Source organism: Neolamprologus multifasciatus, chromosome 12 (assembly GCF_963576455.1).
Source record: "Neolamprologus multifasciatus chromosome 12, fNeoMul1.2, whole genome shotgun sequence".
NCBI classification, from domain to species: Eukaryota; Metazoa; Chordata; class Actinopteri; order Cichliformes; family Cichlidae; genus Neolamprologus; species Neolamprologus multifasciatus.
Window position 1 is genome coordinate 18,671,990 of NC_140450.1, and position 20,437 is coordinate 18,692,426.

At 42.7% G+C, this 20,437-nt stretch overlaps 2 protein-coding genes across 8 annotated transcripts in view; both read right to left on the reverse strand.

The window, feature by feature from the left end:
* The window catches only part of emid1 (EMI domain containing 1), a 57,999-nt gene extending 52,105 nt beyond the window's left edge, over positions 1–5,894 (reverse strand). For 4 of the 6 annotated variants that reach the window (XR_014877347.1, XR_014877346.1, XM_085181220.1 and 1 more), the window contains exon 1: positions 4,903–5,894. Coding sequence is in view for 4 of the 6 variants with exons in the window: in XM_085181220.1 (XP_085037346.1) it covers positions 4,903–5,093 (191 nt within the window). In the remaining 2 variants the exon portion in view is untranslated. The remainder of the gene's footprint in view (positions 1–4,902) is intronic. The other 2 variants (XM_085181221.1, XM_085181222.1) reach the window with 2 other exon arrangements.
* A 1,605-nt stretch (positions 5,895–7,499) lies between these two features.
* dnah10 (dynein axonemal heavy chain 10) overlaps positions 7,500–20,437 on the reverse strand; it is a 29,156-nt gene continuing 16,218 nt past the window's right edge. For both annotated transcript variants that reach the window (XM_085181207.1, XM_085181205.1), the window contains exons 42-78: positions 20,107–20,323; positions 19,801–19,920; positions 19,552–19,697; positions 19,314–19,466; positions 18,972–19,232; positions 18,708–18,880; positions 18,533–18,626; positions 17,911–18,078; positions 17,186–17,374; positions 16,777–16,948; positions 16,477–16,680; positions 16,311–16,391; positions 16,005–16,202; positions 15,755–15,916; positions 15,467–15,641; positions 15,037–15,218; positions 14,782–14,918; positions 14,478–14,695; positions 14,112–14,333; positions 13,850–13,997; positions 13,424–13,703; positions 13,092–13,321; positions 12,708–12,981; positions 12,483–12,587; positions 12,227–12,381; positions 11,989–12,143; positions 11,333–11,513; positions 11,005–11,205; positions 10,439–10,648; positions 9,695–9,790; positions 9,418–9,589; positions 9,182–9,313; positions 8,845–9,056; positions 8,566–8,733; positions 8,265–8,445; positions 8,045–8,190; positions 7,500–7,949 (exon numbers count right to left, since the gene is read on the reverse strand). In XM_085181207.1, the coding sequence (XP_085037333.1) occupies positions 7,803–7,949; positions 8,045–8,190; positions 8,265–8,445; positions 8,566–8,733; positions 8,845–9,056; positions 9,182–9,313; positions 9,418–9,589; positions 9,695–9,790; positions 10,439–10,648; positions 11,005–11,205; positions 11,333–11,513; positions 11,989–12,143; positions 12,227–12,381; positions 12,483–12,587; positions 12,708–12,981; positions 13,092–13,321; positions 13,424–13,703; positions 13,850–13,997; positions 14,112–14,333; positions 14,478–14,695; positions 14,782–14,918; positions 15,037–15,218; positions 15,467–15,641; positions 15,755–15,916; positions 16,005–16,202; positions 16,311–16,391; positions 16,477–16,680; positions 16,777–16,948; positions 17,186–17,374; positions 17,911–18,078; positions 18,533–18,626; positions 18,708–18,880; positions 18,972–19,232; positions 19,314–19,466; positions 19,552–19,697; positions 19,801–19,920; positions 20,107–20,323 (6,465 nt within the window). In that variant the 3' untranslated portion in view covers positions 7,500–7,802. The remainder of the gene's footprint in view (positions 7,950–8,044; positions 8,191–8,264; positions 8,446–8,565; positions 8,734–8,844; positions 9,057–9,181; positions 9,314–9,417; positions 9,590–9,694; positions 9,791–10,438; positions 10,649–11,004; positions 11,206–11,332; positions 11,514–11,988; positions 12,144–12,226; positions 12,382–12,482; positions 12,588–12,707; positions 12,982–13,091; positions 13,322–13,423; positions 13,704–13,849; positions 13,998–14,111; positions 14,334–14,477; positions 14,696–14,781; positions 14,919–15,036; positions 15,219–15,466; positions 15,642–15,754; positions 15,917–16,004; positions 16,203–16,310; positions 16,392–16,476; positions 16,681–16,776; positions 16,949–17,185; positions 17,375–17,910; positions 18,079–18,532; positions 18,627–18,707; positions 18,881–18,971; positions 19,233–19,313; positions 19,467–19,551; positions 19,698–19,800; positions 19,921–20,106; positions 20,324–20,437) is intronic.

A 20,437-nucleotide genomic window follows, 5' to 3' on the forward strand; every position in this document is an offset into this window, starting at 1 on the left:
ATCCTCACCGAGAGCTCGGTGTCCCTTTTAAAGGGAGCAGATCTGTTCTTGATAGCACAGGCGCTGTGAGAAACATTTTAGAGAAAGCCTTTAGCTTTCTTCTCTCTCTGCTACATATCAGAACAGGAAAAAACACACAACTGTTGGCTTTAATGTGAAGAGAACGCTCTCGGGCTGATGAGCGACCACATTATCAGAATGGTTTTATTAAGAATGATGTGTACAGACATCCTCATTACCTTCATGTGGCTGTAAGAGGAGCACGGAAACAATTACTAAGCCTGTGTTTACAACATTATCAATAGATGCATAGGAAGGGAGCTCATGAAACTACACTTTTTTTGTTCTGCTGCCAACGTGTGCAAGAGTGGGTGGGTGTTCCCACCAAAGTCTGTTTGTCAATATGGGAGACCATATGTTTGTGTGCACGAGAGACAGTTTACACTAAAGAAAAACTGCCAAAGGGAGAGGATGCGAAGCAGCCCTGAACCGGCTCCCATTAACCGTTCCCACATGTCGTGGTGGCCACACACACATACCTGAGCCAGAGCGCGGGAGCACCGCTGATAAATGTTTGTCTACAGCTGCAGCGACTTTCCCTTATCACATGACAACGTCTCTTTTATTATTGAGCAATCTTGATTGTTTCCATTCATGTAGCAAGTATTTAAGCCTGCAGACTGAAAGGATTTTGCATTATTTACCGTATCTGGAAAAAGCAAAGGAACGCAGCAAAACGTAAGACATTATTTGAATTAATCATAAGTAAAGCGGGGAAAGGAATTCCTCCGCCACATGTTATTCAAACACAAGCCCACCCTTCGTGTATCATAGCGTATCCATCAGCCATACATCTACTAGAATGACGGTGGATCTATATGATTACCCTATGATTGCTTTCCCTTGGTCCAGAAAAAATTGCTCTAATCACTGGTGGAAAATTTCAGACACTGAAGAAGCTGTGGTCAGGTAGAGCTGGGAGGAAGGGGGAGGGGATGAGGGGGTAGTAAACCCAACTCCTCCCCACCACTTATCTGCCAGACCCGACAGATAAACATCTGAGTTTCCCAGGCCGAGAAGAGGCTTCACCTGGGAACGGACAAGAGTCTCACCAGGGGGTACGAGGAGGGAAGGGGGCGCTGGATTTTATGGTCTCCCTGTCTCTTTGCATTGCTCTTATGCAATTACCGAGGAGGAAATGCCGACCCTTCTTCCTTAAATGAGTGAAAGAACAAAAGCAGCCGATTCATATAATATATAACAAGTGTGATGCGGCAAGACAAACACTTGCACTGCAGCAAGCAGATTTGGGGAGGCCCAACAATAACTCTGTTATTATCTATGCATATGAGGGACACAGGCTCTAAGTGCATTTAGTCTTTCAATCTCAAATGCTTTGTAGTCAACACCTTCCTCTTACTGGAGGCACCCTTGTTCTATGAAGTGTGAAACCCACCAGCACCATGCTGTTTCATTGGCAAAAACACCAAGCAGGCCCTCAGTGAGTATCAGGTCTCTAAGCACACATGGCACACTCTGAATGCTGGGCCCAAGCTAAATAAATCATCAACCATGTCTCACAGTCACATGTAGCCACAGCCAACCGTTAAGAGAAATCACAGCTTTGGCCCATCTGTTCCTCGACGCTGCCGACGCCAAGACAGTAAAATATTGGAGGGGAACAAAAAAAGTGCTGAATCCTTAAATGTATGCAAATGCTGACAGAAAGCTTGTGAACTCGCTTATATGCTGCGCTGTCGTTACCGCATGTGCCCTCAATTCACCTTTTACGCTATGCAGTCCACATTTTCCCGTGTTCACACTAGTGAGGTGGTTCGCCTACTTCAGCATACTGCACCGGGATGAAGAAGGTAGGGGTTAAGCCGTGTGAACTGACAAGTAGGCTGATGTGGGCAAAACGTTGATGGGACTCTGATTAAAAACACCACAGTAACTCCCTTTCCTCCACCCATTCATTCACGTGTCGTAGGAGCCGGCCTGAACGCTCAGAGATATGTTTGAAATGCAAAAGGAATTCCTCTGGATTTCTATCTGTGGGAAAATACTCGAGCAGAACAAAGGACAAAAGACAGATGTGGCAAATAGCCAGACAAAGGAGAGGACGGGAAGGAGACGAGAAAAGAGGAGACAAAGGTCAACTTATCGCAGAGGTCATCCAAGGAAGCTTCCGGTGGGGACAGAGATGGCAATTATGAAGCAGTGTGGCTCCCGTGGGATTGAGAGGAGACATAAGATAAATATGGCACCACAACCAACGACAAAGAGGAAAACAGCAAGAACAAGTCGAGGTGAAATAAAAAAAAACTTTGCTGCTCTAGAGTCATGGCCTGCAGGTTCAATGACAAACAAAAGAAACAGGTTGTATTAAGTTTGTATTTGAACAATTGTTATACATTAATTCAGAGCATTACGGCTGCTGGGGTATTATATTGCAGGTTCAAAGCTGCTGCGGGCTTTCCATGCGCAGCGGACAGTGACGAGCATCAAAGCACCGAAGCGAGGCCTTAAAGGTCAGGGCTAAGTGACTCCTTACAGCAGCATGGAATAAACAAGGAAAACTCTCATCTATCTTTGTCTCCTTTGAGCTTTCAGGTGCAGACACCTGTGAGCTTTCAGTCTGTGGCATCTTCAAGTGTTTGAACCTGGAAGTGAAAGAGGAATTCCACTCAAATGAAGGATTCACTCATAGCACACCTACAGCGCCACGTATCCTGACTGCTTAGCATGAATGGACCATCATGTCGAGCTGAGCTGCTCCACTGACCGTGAATGAGATGCTGACTTTATGGACTGCTCACCTGCAGTGCACAGGATGCAATATGGGGTCTGGTATTAGGCTCATACTAAGTATCAAATCTCTAAGACATCGGGAAACAAAATCGGCTCAAAGTTATGACATCAATGTCTTGTTTTGTCCAAAAACTGAAGCAACTCAGACTGCAACCACAGAAATGAGCAAATATTCAATCTGATAAGCAGGAATCCAACAATTTTTTTTCTCATTGTGGAGGATGAGCTGCCACAATTAGTTCTTTGTTTTAAGACTGATATTACACATGAAAATCTGTAAATCGTGAAGCAAAGAGTTCAAGATCCTGTCTTAAGAATCTCATATTTTGTCCAGTGACACGTCCAAAAACAGAAGATAAGACAGTGATGTAATACAGAAAAAGGCAACAAATTCAATTGAGTAATGTAATCAGTGGCCAGTGGATATTATTGGAGCTGAACAATTGGTGACTGCCTCTTGACATCCATCCAAATAATGGTTCCCTGTGCATATACATCATTTGAAGTTTCACAGCCATTCTGCTTGAAGCCATGCAGCTTCCTGGAATCTCAGTTGTCTTCATTCCCATGCTTAAAGTGAACATAGATATGGTCAAGATGGACGAGGAATGAGGACTGCCACAGGGCTCAGACTGCCTGTCAGACCATGACAAGTCCTCTGAGGGAGGATAAAGAACTGGGCGAGACAGGGACTAAAGAAGCATCTCCCTCAGTGACCCCACAGTTTACTGAGCTATGCAGTCATTAAGAGAGATGGTGAAGGAATGCTTTATCAGCTCTTTCACAGAGTGACTGCACCAGCAAAGAAAATACCCACAAGATGTTAATCCCCTTTGATTGTGCTAATCACTGTGTGAAGACAGTGCTGGTATTAGTGAAGGTTTCCCTTTCCCAGTGCACTAACAGTCATATGCGTTTCCTTTTAAGCACCTGAACCCTAATGACAGGTTGCTTTCATCATCGAGGTTGATCTCTGAAATCACACCGCCGCTGTTACTGTTTGTTGACATCCAATAAACTGCTGCTTTCACCGATCAGGCCAGCCAGCCAGCAGGTGGACGTGTTGGAGACTTTCAGCTCCTGTCATGTCACCGCAAACCCAGTGACCTCTGAACAAGGTGGTTGACTCACGCCAACAGCAGCTTTCCCTCTTTCAGTCCTGCCTTTCCTGCACGGCCACTTACACTAACAGCAGCAAACTGACTGTAAACTCATCCCCCTCTGCTTTTTTCCCCAAAAAACAAGCTCAGATTGCGCTGGAGTCCCAGCTGCTTGTGTTTTGCAAACATGTCCACAAACCTCTGGCTCTGAGTGGCAGGGGGAGCTGAGCAGAGAAGTGAGGCAGTGGAGTTACCGAAGGGGCGCTGAAAACCACCTGAACACACCCAGAAGACCTCATCAGAGAGAAGGGATTTCAGCCTCCGGCCACGTTCAGCCCACACACACAAGCTGACAGCATAAATATTTGCAAGATGGGGAAACGTCCTCTCATCATTAATCAGTGGCTAGTCTCCAACTAAACTTGGCTCTGTCCAAGAGGAAAGAAGAGCCGGTTAACCCTCCTGCCTTCGTGTTTAGTCTGGTGACTCTCTTTCAACACCCTTGTCAACTCGATTGCCCTTACATAGAAGATCCATCATTTTCTGAAGCCTTATTATCCCCCTTTTCATTCAGTGATCCTTTAAGATAAACGTTTTCACGCTTTATTATAGAGATACAAATAATCAATAACTCCTTAAACTAAGGGTTTAACACTCTTTTTTTTAAAATCTTCACCCTTGGGATGCTGAAAAGAGCGGGCTTTGTGTGTGAGGCTAAAGGCGCTGCATGGATAGAGAGCATATAACACGCCACAGGGGCAGCAGAGGTGTGTGAGCTGGGACAAGAGTGTGGATGGGACTCAGCAGAGTAAAAACATGCTGCCTGCCAGCACAGGAAAAGGGAAACCAACTGTCAGGAAGACAATAGCGCCCGGTAGATGGATGGAGATGGGAGTACATCCGTGGAGGCATGCAGTGACAGGAACATAGAAAACAAAACTTAATATAAGTATTCTGTGTGCAATATGACAGCTGTGCGTACTTTCCTCACCTTTTCTGGTAGACTGAGCTGTGGGTGGCTGCTGTCTGGTCTCTGCTCAGCTGCGTCCCGACTGAATAGGTTTTGTAAAGTCCCGTCTTCCAGGTCCCGTTAACCAGCGTGCTCAGCCAGAGTATCAGCACTGTCCAAAGCAAACTTTTCCTGCAAAGCGCGGACACGCTCTCTCGTTGGTGCGATCCCATTTCCGTGGCATCAAAAGTAAGAGCAGAACTGTTTTAATGAGGCCCCGCTTGGAAAACAGACCGCTTAGTGACTCCAGCTCGGGAAACGTGTCAAACTGCGCCGGGTCTACTGGAGAAGACGCTCATCCTTTTCACTAAAGTAGAAAACACACACAAAAAACCCCGATGTATGTGTAATAGAGCTGAGTGTGAACTAGCCCATAAACCCACGCTTGTCTGTGACAGAGATCCGACTTTATAAAAATGAACCATGAATGCTCTGAGTGTTAAATGCGTGCTGTCCTCCCTTCCCTGAGTGTGCTCTGCCTACCTCCGTCTGTCTGCGCTCATATCGTGCCGATCCTTTACAGCAGCGGGTATGAAACCAGTTTTATAGTCTCCTCCGGTCTTTTAAAAGCACAGCCTGCTGGGTCTCTTTTACCCTGCCCCGTTTCAACTTCTCACACAGGACAAAGCGACGGCACTTAACGCATTGTACTGTTTGCACTAAATGAATTATGGGCTGCTGATTCTCAAGGCTCCTCTGAAATCACAGGCGCGGTGCTAGTGAGAGTTAGGCCCCCATTTAAACCAAATAAAACGGAATGTTTAAAGAAAAGAAACGAAAAGTTTTGATAATACTGGATATGACGAGTTTAAACTCCCAGCTAAGGCTAATCACTTCTTTTATAAACCCTTTTTGAACATTTTGAATACTATGCAACCATCTTTATTTAAACTATAACGCAGTTAGTTTAACCTATTTATAACATCATCAACAACATCTATCTATCTATCTATCTATCTATCTATCTATCTATCTATCTATCTATCTATCTATCTATCTATCTATCTTTCTTTCTTTCTTTCTTTCTTTGCCCCTGAGTTGTTTTCAGCAGGTGTAGTCTGTCAAAGCCATCAGTACCCAGTGGTCAGAGAAAACTGAGGTTAGTGTCATTTCCCACTGCCCATTGCATCTGGGACAGCCAGTAGCCACAGATCTGCGGTCCTTCTCCAAAGTAAACACCTGGCACTGCAACCAAAAACTAGGACACGAGTTGTATATATGTCTGTGACTGTGGTGACTGCAGCCCTTGGGCTTAAGTCTGGCCAGCTGCAAAAGATGCTGCAGGCAGCAAAATGTGCTTATCTAACCTGTTAATACAATCTACTTTTTTTTTTTTTTAAGTTTTGTGCAAAGTTCTTAACTCCTGAAAGATAATGTTAACACTTTCATAGTCACAGAAGAGGACTGGGATTAATTCCTGTTCCTCACTATGCCACAGGGAGAATGGGGAAAACAGTGCATTGACTTTACTGGGTCTTAATGAGCCCACCTGCTCCCAATCACCACACATGGGAGGGGATTTGTTCCTGGGCACCCTTGGCGCTTTTACGAGGCCACTCAGGGCAAACAATGGTGCCAAGCAGGAACTAGAGCAGTTTAGGGTTAATGTAAATCCCTGCAGTCATGAGCAGCTGAAAATAATTTTGACCTCTAAGGAAGCGAGCTGGGTTCAGTGCCAGTGAGAGAATTTTCTTTTTTTTTTCTTTATCTGTCGTTACTCTGACTTTTATGATTTCCCTCCCCTTTATTGTACAAAGTTAAACAGCCAGATTGCCCATTGTTTGTTTAGGTCTGCTTTTACTAAAGTTCCATCCAGTGATGTAAAGGTTCATTAAACAACACAACATTCATTCCCTCTTTTCAAAAAGGGAAACACAATTGCTCCTGCCCCCACCCAGTGTTTGGTCATAAACATGTCCTGATTTTCCCTCTTTTTGTGTCAGTTGAAGGTGAGAATGGGGCCTGTTCAACCTTTGCCCCTCTGCCATTTAGAGAGATCCTTTTAGGCTACAGAATATGGTAATGACAAAGATTTTAATCGTGTACCAGGTTGGGACTTTTCAGGGAAGAGACTAAAGAAACTAAAACAATTTCATGCTGCTGGTTGTTTGGCTTATAAAGACTTCAGTCTAAGCAATTTAGTCTTACTATGATTACAGCTCCACTCTCATAACTGGGGCTTCACGATGTATACTGCGTGAGTTATGGCTCCAAACTGCTGCAAGTTTTATTTCTGCACCTGCAACGTCACTGCTGCAGCGGCTGCCACATCCTCTAGGACCGTCTCGTCTGAGTTTTTAGAGGTTACTCCACCTGAGCTGGCATGCTCACATCAGCAGCTTCGATTACTCACTGCTGTGCAAGATCTTCTCTTTGCATGATGTAATAAAACATGCCCTGTTACCTATACTGCAGAGAAAAGCTAAAAAGTTGCTTGTGGTTGCCTCTGGTTACTGTTAAAGTTTCCACTGCACGCAGCAGTTTATGATTTTTATTTATTTTTTTTTACAAAATCAGCAGAAATATTTTGCATCTGCTGACCTGTAAGAGCATGAATGGGATTCTGAGCCTACACGACACAAGTAAAAAACATTTATTTATTCATTCACAGCCTTAACATTTCAGCAGATTAGTCAACCGTAGCTTCAAAGACAAATCCCTAGAGATGTTGATCAGCCTGAAGCTACTGCCTCTGTTATGTGCTGCCATCTAGTGAGGCAAATAATTAAAGTTATAAAACAACAATAAAATAAAATGTATTACACAGGCTATGTTTAAGTATTTTTCTACATGAAGCAGGAAGCAGACATTGCTATCGTTAACTAACATTTTTCAGCGGACTATGCTACAAGTAATCAGCTCAGTGGCGTTGACAGTTGTCTTTAGTCGGTGTTGAGGCACAAGCAGACTCCCTGGAGTACCCAATGAGAAAGGTGCATGGTGGTGAACAGGTCTGCCTCAAACACCAAGCCCACACCCATTGCATTCCTCCGCAACGAAGTGGTGTAGACAGGTGTCCGCAGCGTATTCTGAGGTGCAAAACACACAAAAATATAGTTAAATAGATGCATTCAATAATAAGATATAAATTAGTGTGGAGGTCTGTTGCGCTTGCTGTCCACACCTGTAGCCTGAGGCGGTGCGTCTCTATGGGAATGACTCTGAGGATGGGCAATTCAACGATCAAAACTTTTGGTTTACTCTTCACTAAGCAGCACTTCTCTATGTCCCAGTCGGCTCCTTCCAGATACAGGCCGGACAGAAAGCAACCTGCAGGGAATGAGACTGTCAGTCTTTACAACTACTCGCTGCTCATGCTGCAAGTGAAGAGCTCTGATTATTACCCTGTCTGGGTCTTTCGGCGACTTCATCCTCACTCTGATGATGGGTAACTTCTGAGTACAGTGTTGAGAGATCCAGAGGCCACCCATTTTTCCTGCACGCAGCTTGGACCAGAGCAGTGAGGTAAGATTCAGGGATATGTAATCCTGATAGCCACATAACTTTTGGCTCGCCCTCATTCACCTGGTGAGCACAAAATACACCAACTTGAAAGTATATTCAAAGCATAAGTCATTTGTTAACTGTAAAATGTTATGGTAGAAAAATTATTAAAGAAAAAAGATTAAATGGGGTCATCCTTACCCAACAGTTATACTGCTCATATCGCCTCTTGAAATGGGACATCCAGTTACCAAGAGACTTAAGAGTGTCAGGTGCCAGCTTCTTCCAAATGACCGGAATGTGACCATTAAAAAGGGATCGAGCGACCTCATCCAACTCGCTGCTCATCCCCACCTCACCAGCCAAGGCCTACAGGACACAGGACAATCTAAACAAATCCCAATCGGAGCAAAGCACAAATATACAACACCCGCAGGTCAATTTACTGAGCATCTTGGGTCTTCAGCCCCTCCATCTCACCCTCTGCAGCTCAGCCAGAGAGAGCTGCATGCGGACCACCAGTTTGTTAAAGCGCTCTAGTTCCTGAAGGAGAACCACCGAGGTCGGAGAAATGTCCATGCCAAACTTTTTCCGGATCACATCCATGTCGAATAACTGCGGGAGCTTGTTCTGAATGTCCTGGGCCACCTGGCGGATGTACTCATCCCTGCTGATCTGTCCACCAGATTCACCTGAGATATGAGAGAGTATTTAACAGCCACTAAGAAGAAAGCATATGGAAATAAATAAATGCTTCTACTTCTGAAAAACAGGATATATTACTTCAAGGGATGAGCTGAAAGATGCGAAATCATACCTGTCTGAGGTTGAAGGTCTATCAGGTGAGTCCACATCTCCTTAACTGCATTTGTGTAGTATCCTATCTCCGCGTTGGAATGGAGACCCATAACCTCAGGTGTGTTTGCCAGTGGCATGGCTTCAATCTCATCTGTAGCACATTAACAGCATAAAGCATTAAATGATGACAGAAAATTCCCCCCCTCCCCTTTTTATGAGTGAGAGAATTTGAGAAATAAGAAAACAACTGCTGACCAACATAGACGTTTTTTGGTCCAGTTGGAGGGATTTTGTAATCTACATCTTTGTTTTTGAAGAAGTGGAACTGCCGGAAAGTGTAGAAGAGGAAGTCTCCAAAGTACTCATCCATGTAGACAGTCAAGATCCTGCGGTCAAAGCTATCTATTGCTCGGCCGCCATACATTACCTGACAAAACATTATAAATTACACCAAACTTACAGCATGTAGTAGTAGTATAACAGATGCACACTATTCAAATGTACAATATAAACGAATTCATTTTAGCCTAACCTCCCCAGTAAGATATTTAAGACTTCCCCAGGGTATATTGATGTCTCCTTGGTCATGAGCTTTTGTCAGATAGGTGTTTAGGATCTCCATACACACCTGTCAGAGCACAGATACTATGTTTAAACTACTGAAAAGTGAAATACAGCAAATATTATACCACTCATAAACTAATTTAAAATATACCAGTCAAAGGTTTTAGAGCAACCTAGTTCTTCCAGTTATTTATTGCAACTCAAGTCATTCAAGTCCAATGAATAGCTTGAAATGGTACAAAGGCAAGTGGTGAACTGCCAGAGGTAGAAAAAAAAAGGTAAGGTGACTAAAATTTGAAAAATAATGCACATTTTAGAATTATACAAAAAGGCCTTTTTCAGGGAACATAAAATGGGTTAACAATTTAAAGTTGTTCTGCATCAACTTCTGCCACAGATATGGGGAGAACTTTCTGAAGAATATTTGATTTCTATTGTAGAAAGAAAGGTGTGTTCAGCTGCTATATCTGCCAAAGGTGGCGACTCAGATGAGTCAAAAGTTTAGAATACATTATTGTCTATAAATTGATTCCATGATTTCTTTTTTAACTCCAGTTCCTTATTTGTACTATTCTTTTATATCAAAGTTCAATGAGACATTAAACTGCATAATTTTCAATTAAAGAAAATGGAAAAATTGGGGTGTTCTAAAACATTTGACCGGTAGTGTAAACATACTTTCAAAATAATCTTAGACTAATGTGCAACTTACAGAAAAGTCAGACTCGCTGAAGTCGTATGGGACATTCCAGCCAATTTTTCCATATTTCCGTCTCTCTTGCACCACAGCATGGAAGAAGGCAAGAACAAACACCAGGCTGGAGAACGCAGGGTGCGGGCATGTGGTCAAGGCCTCATGGGAGATTTTGGAGTATGTGGCTCTCATGTTAAGCTTGAGGCCGTTGGGGGGCTCTGTCACTACCTGCACACAACAATGAAGGAATACTGTCATACCATCTGTTACTTCTGAAGCATCTCTGCTTCCTAGAAGCAGTCCTTTACGACTTATTTTTCCAGTACAATAGAAATATTCTACTATTAACATGTTAATAGGTTCTTAATGCAATCTCATCTGCCATGAAACATCAATTTCTATAAAAGATAGTTGACATGTAAAGGGAATGTGTAACTGTTTTGTCACCTTACTTTACTGGAAATTGAGTTATGTCATATTCCCAGTTAAAACCATTCAAATACAGCACCAATGTGAGGAAGTCCTTCCACTTACAAACATCTACAAAAAGTCTTTACTGAAGGTAAAGAGAATGTGTGTTTCACCTTTAGAGATTTCTGAAGTATGCCAATGGGAAAATCTTTAATGGGGTTGGTGGTGATCCATAAGCGGAAGTTAGGGTTGGGCTTGGTGATTCTCTCTAAGGCCTTTTCCAGTTCCTTCAGCCACTTTACCAGCAGATGGCAGTTCTGTAGCATCAGCCACTGACCTCGAGAGGCTGCCTTCTCCAATAAATCTAGTGCCACCTTTACCCCGGGTACAGAAAACAATTATTTTCAACTTCATCCCTTTTTAATATTATTCAATGTGATTACTTGGTAATCCCTATATTCATATAGATATGCCGTGATATAGGAAAAAAGTATTGAGTACCTTCTCTTGGCCTTGGCCCATTGCAAGGAACTTGAACTTGCCTCCAAAGCCTGATCTGGCTGCTAGTTTCATGAGGTCACCGGCTGGGTCAGAGCCAGGGCTCAAGATGAAGACAATGGGGGAGAAAGGTGTGCTCTGATCATAAATTGCATCAAAGCTGATCACAGGGGGTTGAACATATCTGAGCAGAAATACAATAAAAAACATCTGTAAGCGCAGAATGTTTCAATATTCACACAGTCATCTATACTTTGTTCACAGGAGTGGATTATATGTACAGACTGTATATACTGTATACACAATGTGCAAAAGTTTTAGCAACTTTACTGCAGCTCTTTAGATTCTTAGCCATGTGTTATCAAAGACATGTGTGACTAAAACTCAGCGATCTCAGACATCCATCCAGGGAAACAAGAAGTACAAAGTGTCACCCTGCACTGAGCTTTCCTAAAAATCTCTTCTCGCAGGAGCTAAAAGAAAAACTACCTGCCAGGTACCTTAAACAACTAAACAAAATTGTAAAAGCTGGTGTTTTTATGGGTGAAGAGTTCACACCAAATACTGATTTGATATAAATGATTTTGTTGTTTTTCAGTCTACTTCACTGTGAGTAAGGATAGTCAAAAAATGAAAAATTACAGTACAAAAAGTTTCACCTCTCTCCCATGATAACAGTGATATAGTCAGTGACAGCTCTATAGACTCTATCAACCCGGAAGCAGCGCAGCAACAGCAGCTTCTGAAAGGCTGACAGGTTCCCCTTGTATTTCATGGGAAACGGAGCCTGTTCTGGTCCATCCAAGTCGTACCACTGAAGAGAAAAAGAGTGTGAGTTACACTCACAGTTGATTCAGAGGTATGCCTGTAGTGAGTTCTGTCCCTGTGGCCACTTACAGATTGCCATTCAGTGGGATGTTTCTCGATGTCATCAGGCAGAGAGCTGAACTGTTCGGGAAAGAGCTCTGCAAGTTTCACAATGTCTTCCCAGCCCTGATCGGCAAGCCAATCACACGGCTTTTTGCGCTGGCTTTTTTCCAGGGATAGATTACCTTTATACACGAGATGGAAATGTGCTTTGAACCTTGTGTTTTCGTGTGCATAGTTGATCACTATTGTATGTACTTATATTGTAGTTCTCTGAATAGCTCACCTTTTATAAAGAACTCCAACTCCTCCTGAGGTACCCTCCCTTCTGCCTGCTCGATCTTGATGGTCATGTTAAAGGAAAAGAGCAACTTGTGGCTCTCAAACAATCCTGGGGATAAGAGCTGAGTTAGGGTTATAAAATCTACAAAATAATTATAAATTCCTTTAAAAACAGACTTTTTTCCTGCCCCTCACATGGTTCACTATTATTCCACCTTAAATATTTTACCTGTGCAGCCATAGTTATAAACGCTGTATGTCAAAGTGTTCATTATGTTCTTTAGTCTGTTGGGAAGGGAGGGGTCTGGCACTGATTTCCGCAGTGAAAAGTCAAACACTTCGAGGTAGGAGGCAAGTGAGTACTGGTACATGCTGTTCACCACAGCCATTTCTGTCAGCACGAAGAACAGGATAGCGCCACGCTTGGCTGCAGGACGGTAGCCATCTCTAAGTTTATCAATGTCCTTGGACGTCTTCTCAGCCAACTTTAGTTTCTCAAATACCTGATGATCACAATATCAAACATGAAGAAACAAACAAACTGGGATTTGTGACTTCAGTTAAATAATATTCTGCCACAACTTTTACTCTTTATGCATAAGCCAATACCGACCTCACTGGCTTTCAGCTTCGTCTTCTCCAGTGTTTCAATGAGCTCTGTGTTGTCCAACATGTTGCCTGTAGATGTGGCCAGCTCTCTGAGCAAGGTGTCTCCGAGGTTTTTAAGCAGCTTCTTGTTGTTACTTGTCTCTTGGATTAAACACTCTCGCTGCTCCTCTAGCTCCTTCTTCTCAAACCCCATGATAACACTCAACAGCTGGTCTTCCAGCCCCTTAAGGGTCACTGTACGTAACAAAGATGCAAAAAGATGGGGCAGAAGCAAACATGCAATTTAGACCCTGTGGTTTAAGGATACAGATGAAATCTGACGCAAAAACATCTTACCAGTATAGTTAATGACCATGGCTTTTCCAAACACAGATGGAGAGTATTTGGGGTTAGCTAAATTACTGTTGAGGTAGAGTTTAAAATTGGGATCGTAGTCGACCTCTTTGTCACCCAACATGATGACCTGTCTTCCCTCTGCTCCTTTCACATTCTTCTCCAGGACATTGTCAATCACTGGGTCGATGTATTCATCCACATCTTGGAAAAGGAATGGGAACCCGTACTTGATGGCCATCTCTAGTTGTTTCAGGAAGTCAGGATCATTGAAAGATGAGACCTGGGACAAAATTGATGATCACACTTTCAGGTCTGCATGTCATAAACCTCTGTTTGTCGAATCTGGTGATACAGGGGCTGTCAGTAATGGGAGGCTGCATAAAGCAGTCATCCCAGAACATCAGTGAGCATTAAATCTTTCCGTACCTTGAGGTTATTCTTTTCTTCCTTCTTCTTAATCCAGTTGAGGGCTTGTTGCTGGGGGTCAATACACATGGGAAATCGACTCCCTCTGGTTGTGAGAATCCCGTTCTGCACGGACAATTCATCTGGAGGCAAACCCTCTGAGCCCCATCTAACACAGGGTAGACACATAGTTAGGCCATTAATTAGCATACTAATTGTCATTATTTGATAGAGAAAAGTCAGATTCTACAGCATTTATTAGCAAGTTACGCAACAACTTCACCTGCTGATTTCGACCTCATCAGTAAGAAGGTTTTCTACTTTGAAAGGCTGGCTCAAGGGGATGCCTCTCTCCTGCACATCTTTAACCCACTTTTGGTATACCATCTCATTCCTGAAGTCCCAGCTGAATGCCCCTTCATAGCTCAGAAATGCAGCAGCAAGCAAACAGTCACCCAGGAGACGCACACGCCGCTGCTTCAATCCCTCCAAATCATTTGTCCACCTAAGTTGGGAGCACGTAGAAGGGGTGAAAAATAATTGGTAGAGACAGGAGTGGAAAAGAAAAAAGAAAAAACAGGGGGTTTAAAATTAAAAATCAACCTGTTAAAGGGTTGGTTAGTAAGTGTTGCATGTTTTTCAACCTCACCGTTCATTCTCAGAGCTCAGCCCAGAGATGAGTTTGTCAGCAGCTATCAGTCTCCTCTCCATCACCTCAGCCTCCTCCTGCAACTGCTGCTTCTCGCAAATAGCAGCTTGGTATTTCTCACTAAGAGTCTGCAATTCTTTCTGGATGCTGCTGAGCTCACTCTGAATGCACTCCAGCTCCCGCTTACTCTGAAAGAAGTTCCTCTCTAGGCGAGCCACCTGAAAATAAGAAGGCAATACATCAGTTTAAGCTGTGTTTCGTCCAAAACAGGAAGATTCAATGGCGTTTTAATAAACTTAATAACCTTTTCTCTTTTGGGTTTTATCTCCCTGGCAACATCACAGTAACCCATGATTGCCTCGACAAACTTGAGCATTCCTGAGCCGGCCTTACTGATGGCCTGCATTTCCTCAAAGCTTGTGTGGAGGTTCTTTAGATAGCCTAGCCAGAAAGAGAAGAAAACAAAAAGTGGAGCATCTGTCAAATTCAATTAGCACTCTCTTGCACAGTATACTAGCACCATTACTTGTTTTTACTTTTGTACTCAACATAAACTTACCCCTGACTGTCCTGACCTGGTTGTTAGTGATCGCATCACAATCCATCTCCATCAGGGAGCGCAGGAAGTTCGCTTCTGACATCATCCCTTTTGCTGACTGCCAACTGATTTCTTTGTTGCCACGCAACACCAGGATGCACTCGCAAACCACCTGCACCTGTTTGGGTGGCTTGGCAAATGATCTTCACATTGGACCAACAGGAAAAAGCAGATAAAGGGAAAACACTGATTAAAAGAGGACTTAATTGTCATGATAAACAATGGCTGTGCATCAATGACGACTCATTAAGGTCTCTCGAAAATGAACCGCTCTGCACTGTCCAGCATTCCTTTTCATGGTTTATGTTATCCAAGAGCCAAATGTAATTTACATGTAATGTATTTCTACAACAGAATGAAAATAATGTTCTTCATAAGTAGCACAGTTTACCGGATCTCTGTTACATCAGATTTTTCCAGGTCTTGCAGGGCATTACGTGCGGCCTCTAATGCTGGCAGAGCTTCAGCTAAGGAACTCTCAGCTTCTTTCTTCTCAACAGCTATGACTTTATTTTGCTCCTCAATCTCTTTAGCTTTGTCTTCTGCCAGAACCTTTTTTTCCTCAGCTAGAAAAGAAAGTTATTGATAAGTGGTTTGAACTAACTGCACTTAATTTCCATTTTAAGACTACAGGATACTGTATTAATGAAGGCCATATGGCGGGCAAGTGTTTACTAACCTACTGTTGTGTTGGCGGCAATCTCGTCCAGCAGGGCTTCACATGCCGTGGACTTTTCAGCCAGGACAACTTTCTGATCTGCCAGCTTCACATTCAGTTCAGCCAGCTGTTCACTGGCTTCCTTCAGTTTATCCAAACCTCCCTCCAGATGCTTGCACTGAGCTAGAACAGAAGAAGACACATTAACAGCCTCTAATGCACACTAACTCCAACAAAAGCCCTGCATTTACAACAGGTTTCATTCCCTCACCGAGAATAAATTGGTCTTTTTCCTCTAAGAGTTTGGAATAGGTGTTAATAAAGTCCAAGTAGTTCATTGGAGTTACGTGGTTGCAGCGTCTGAGTTTTTGCTGGAATAGCTTGCTGTAGTGATCCACAGAGCTGTGGACCATGCATACATGATCTATAACAGCTGCAGAGTGTGCATCTGGTATCATTGGACTTTCACCTGTGGAAGGACAATAATAATATAACATTTCAACTGTCTTAATGAAACACCTGTTTTAAAATAAACATTTTCCAAATACACATAATAGAAGTAAGTTTAATTACACACCAAGAAAAGACTGAGCTACTGCAAGTAATGCCTGCGGAGGCCATGGAAGGAACCAATCTATTACAGTGTTGTTCATCAGTCCTGGGAGAAATAAGAAGTACATCGGGTTAATAAAACAAATTTATAAACTATATTAAGTCAATTGAAGCCTGACCAAATATTTCACCTGGGAAGTTCCTGCAGCGTGTCCTCAGGGTATCTCCCACTGGAGACATGCCTAAAACAATGTGTAGATTGTTGGCACTCTTGTTGACAAAGTACTGCCACACACTCTCTTTAGAGGGATCTGATCCCATTGTAAGAGCTTCGTCTCGAAGCTGGTTGAGAACAGATTCTTTCTCATCATCGGGAAACAATGCAGGAACAATGCCTATAAATAGAATGCATGGTGAGAGCACTGCAGCTGTAGCCTTTAAGAGAGATAAATAGAAAGTGAGGAGGTCAGGAGATTAAAGTCATATCCAACCTGAGGTAAGCATGTTGTTAATGAGCTCCAAGAAGCCTTCCTCAGCAACGTGAGCATCAGTAAAAAGAAACACGGTCTTCTTATTCTCAATGCCAAGCTTCAAGTACAGAGTTTTTAGGTCTTCACGGAGGTTAGACTCACTGTATCCTCTGCTCAGCGTTATCTCAAATACCTGGGGAAAGCAGATCCAAAAATCTAAAGCTGGAAATGTATTTGTGAAGAAGGTTTAGCACTGCTTAACATTGAAAGCCCTCATGTAGTAGCCTTACAGTTAGAAGATTGCAGCTTTCACATCCCAAGACATGTTAGTAAAATTCATTTGCATTGCTTAAAATGTAATTTTAGTGTATATGACACTTGTTAGTGACAATCATTTGCCCTTCACCACACCAATCATGAATTTTACCACCTCACAGCCAGCAGCAAAGGCAGCCAGCTTGGTAAGGGACTGCTTGCCAGAACCCCCCACACCAACAAGCAGAGCATGGCCACGATCAATACGGATGATGCGGTGAACCCGGGTCAGATGTTCCAGAGCATCGTCAAAGAGCACTAGGTTCATCCTCGATTTGCTCTCATTGTATTCCTCTAAGATTTCCTGCAGAATTACATAACACAGTGATCTGTTAAAAGAGTATAACAACTATAAAAAATGCCAAAACATACTCTTACATTATTTTATTTTGTTGACTTTATAAGACAGTTACAGAGAAGAGCGACAGGAAAGTGGAGGGAAAGAGAAATGCAGCAAATGGCCAAGGTTCGGACTTGAACGCGGGCCAGCCACTCTCCACCATGCAGCATGTGGTTGGCTGCTCGTCCCAGTGAATCAAATTGGCAGTATTACTTCACTTTTCTGTCTGAGACCCCACACCTGCACCAAGATGAACATTTTCTCCCAGAATAGTTTGTAATATTTTCTCGAAAACATCAAGATTTGTTTAACCTGGTATGTATTAGATACAACGTGAAAAATAAATATTGCCCTAGCTCACATTAGCAGACAATCCTTACAGAAATATCTCCTAGCCCAAGCCACACCTCTGCTAAAATGTTCACGCAAACTCATTTATACTTCTGGAGTAACTCTGATAACAAACCATATGACCACTTGGGTTAAGGTAATAACTTTACCTGAAACAGGGCTTTTGAGGCATCATAGTCTTGTATGTCCTCATACACCCTTGGTTCAGTATCACTGAGGGCTGTCCTATAGTCTCCAAAAAGAATTGGGTCTCTCATAACTGCCTCCATGTCTGACTTGAAATGCTCCTCAGTCATGTTGTTTATGTGCCTTTGGACCTTGGGGAAAAAAACACACATCTTCAGTATCAGTATCTATCAGTAGATTTTGAGTCTTATTGTTACATCCAACATGGAACCAATTACCCACTTAGTATTTGCTTTTTTAATTAAATTCAGTTTAACAAATTTTATTTAGTGCAAAATCACAACAAAAGTTGCCTCAAGGCACTTTATAATGTAAGCTAAAGATCCTACAATAACACAAAGAAAACAGAGGAAAACCCAACAATAATATCCATGATCCATTTTGAGCAAGTGTTTTTGCAACAGTTGGAAGGAAAAAACTCCCTTTTAACAGGAAGAAACCTCAAGCAGAACCAGTCTTATGGAGAGGTCTGCCACGACCCGTTGGGGGTTAGTGGAGGAAGACAGGAGAAAGACAGTTTTGCCTTTAGTCATTAAAAAGGAGAATTCACATTAAACATCTGCTAATATTATTAGTAAATATTACCAAAGCTTTGTCAGTTTCATCAATGAGTCTGTCATGGAAGATTCTCAAGCACTCATTTCTCCACACACGTACAAACTGGGCTACAGTCAAAAACCTGTAAGTCAGAGAAAGGAAAGACATTTAGGGTCACAGACCTCTGTCAGTCTGTCACAAGAGTGAATATGCTAGATTAGACCTGTCCGGTTTGGTGAGGGTGAGTCCATTGTACACTCTTGACAGGTCTCTCAGGTTGAAGATGTAGTGGAATTTGGAGGGAGTGGGTGGCATATCTTTGATGATGGTGTTGTAGAGCTCCAGTGTACAGGACGTGACCTGATCGCAAACTTTCTGTATGGTGTCCTCAAACAGCTAAAATGTTTTATCATGTACAAATTGGAGAATTAAAGTGATGCAGATGGTTGAGATTTCACTATGATTTATATGAGAAAGAGGTACTCACCCTGGTGTGGCCTTTTAAAATAGAACCGTAGATAAGGTGGAGGGACTCCATTGTAGGGAAGGGGACGCTAAAGACACTGAAGAGTGAGATGAAGCGAGGATCCACCTCGTTTCGCCCACCTCCTGCCATTCCCATGGCAGCAATAAAGCCAAGATCCTTGAGGATTTTGAAGTTAAGCTCCTTTCCTCTGTCATATATGCCTCCTCGATCCAAAAGCAGCTTTAGAAGCGCAATAGGCTGCTGTGTGCCATAGTTATCCACCTGCACAAGTGTATTACAATCATTTCAAACATGTGAGCACTATTGCACTTTAAAGAATAAAAGTCCACTTAAAACAGGTACCTTTGGCATATTCATGTCATCCATAAAGATCAGGAGTCTCTTCCCCATGGGAGGTCCATAGGTCTCTTTAGTCCTTTTCTCCACATTGGCTTCGAGGTTTCTCTGCAGATCCAATGATGTTGTTCTAGAGGAGAAGTTGATGACAAGAGTACTCTGGGAACAGAAAGAAAGACATTTAAACCCATATGACAAAGAAATATATGTACATACTGTGTGTACAGTAAGATGTACAACTTACACTTGTTTCTGCATTAATATTCTTCATAAAGTTATGAATAGTGGCAGTCTTGGAAGTGCCAGACTCTCCAACCAGTAGCAGCGGCCTCTTTATCTTAACCATCTGCTCCAGGATCCAACTGGTTCTTGTTGTGTCAATAGTTGGCACTAAAGAGAGAATGAAGGCACCAAGGCAGAAATGTATAATTCATGATGCATGTATTTACACCTATGTTGCCCAGTTTTCACAGGATACAACCAAGACCTTTACCTAAGATATCAATGAACTTCATTTCAGGGTTGTGGATGTATTTGGGGACCAGAGAATTCCAGGGAACCCAGTTCCCCTGTGTTCCATCAAAGTGAAAATCATACAAGGTTGGGAGGTAGCCTATATGGATGAAGTCACTTCGTTAACAATATTAAGTAAAACAGTTTAAAAACTGGCACAAATACCTGTGAAAAAGGTTTATCATAGTTCTTTTTTTCTCCATAAATCATTAATCAATCCACTATAAACCCAAGAGAATGAACGGTAATTTTCACCATAAAATAAGAAGAAATCCTCCCCTTTTACCTGGGATCTCACCAGGCGCAGCCCGGGCTTTCTCATCATGAACTGTAGGTAGGCAGGACAGCTTTTTGATGAACTCATCAAACTGGATCCTACCACTCTCCAGCAATGTAGCCCCAAGTGAACAGTACAGAGCTTCCAGAAAGTAACACTCCAGGACTTCGGGAGTGCTGTTTTCACTCTCAAGAAGTGCATCCAGTGTTAAGCACAACTGAGTGACCTAAACACACATATCATGCATAGTTAGTTCAAGTTCAGGTTATGAGACTATACCATTAATTCCATTCATTTCTTCTTATTTAAATACAATCAAGTGCAAAGGAGCATTTACAGT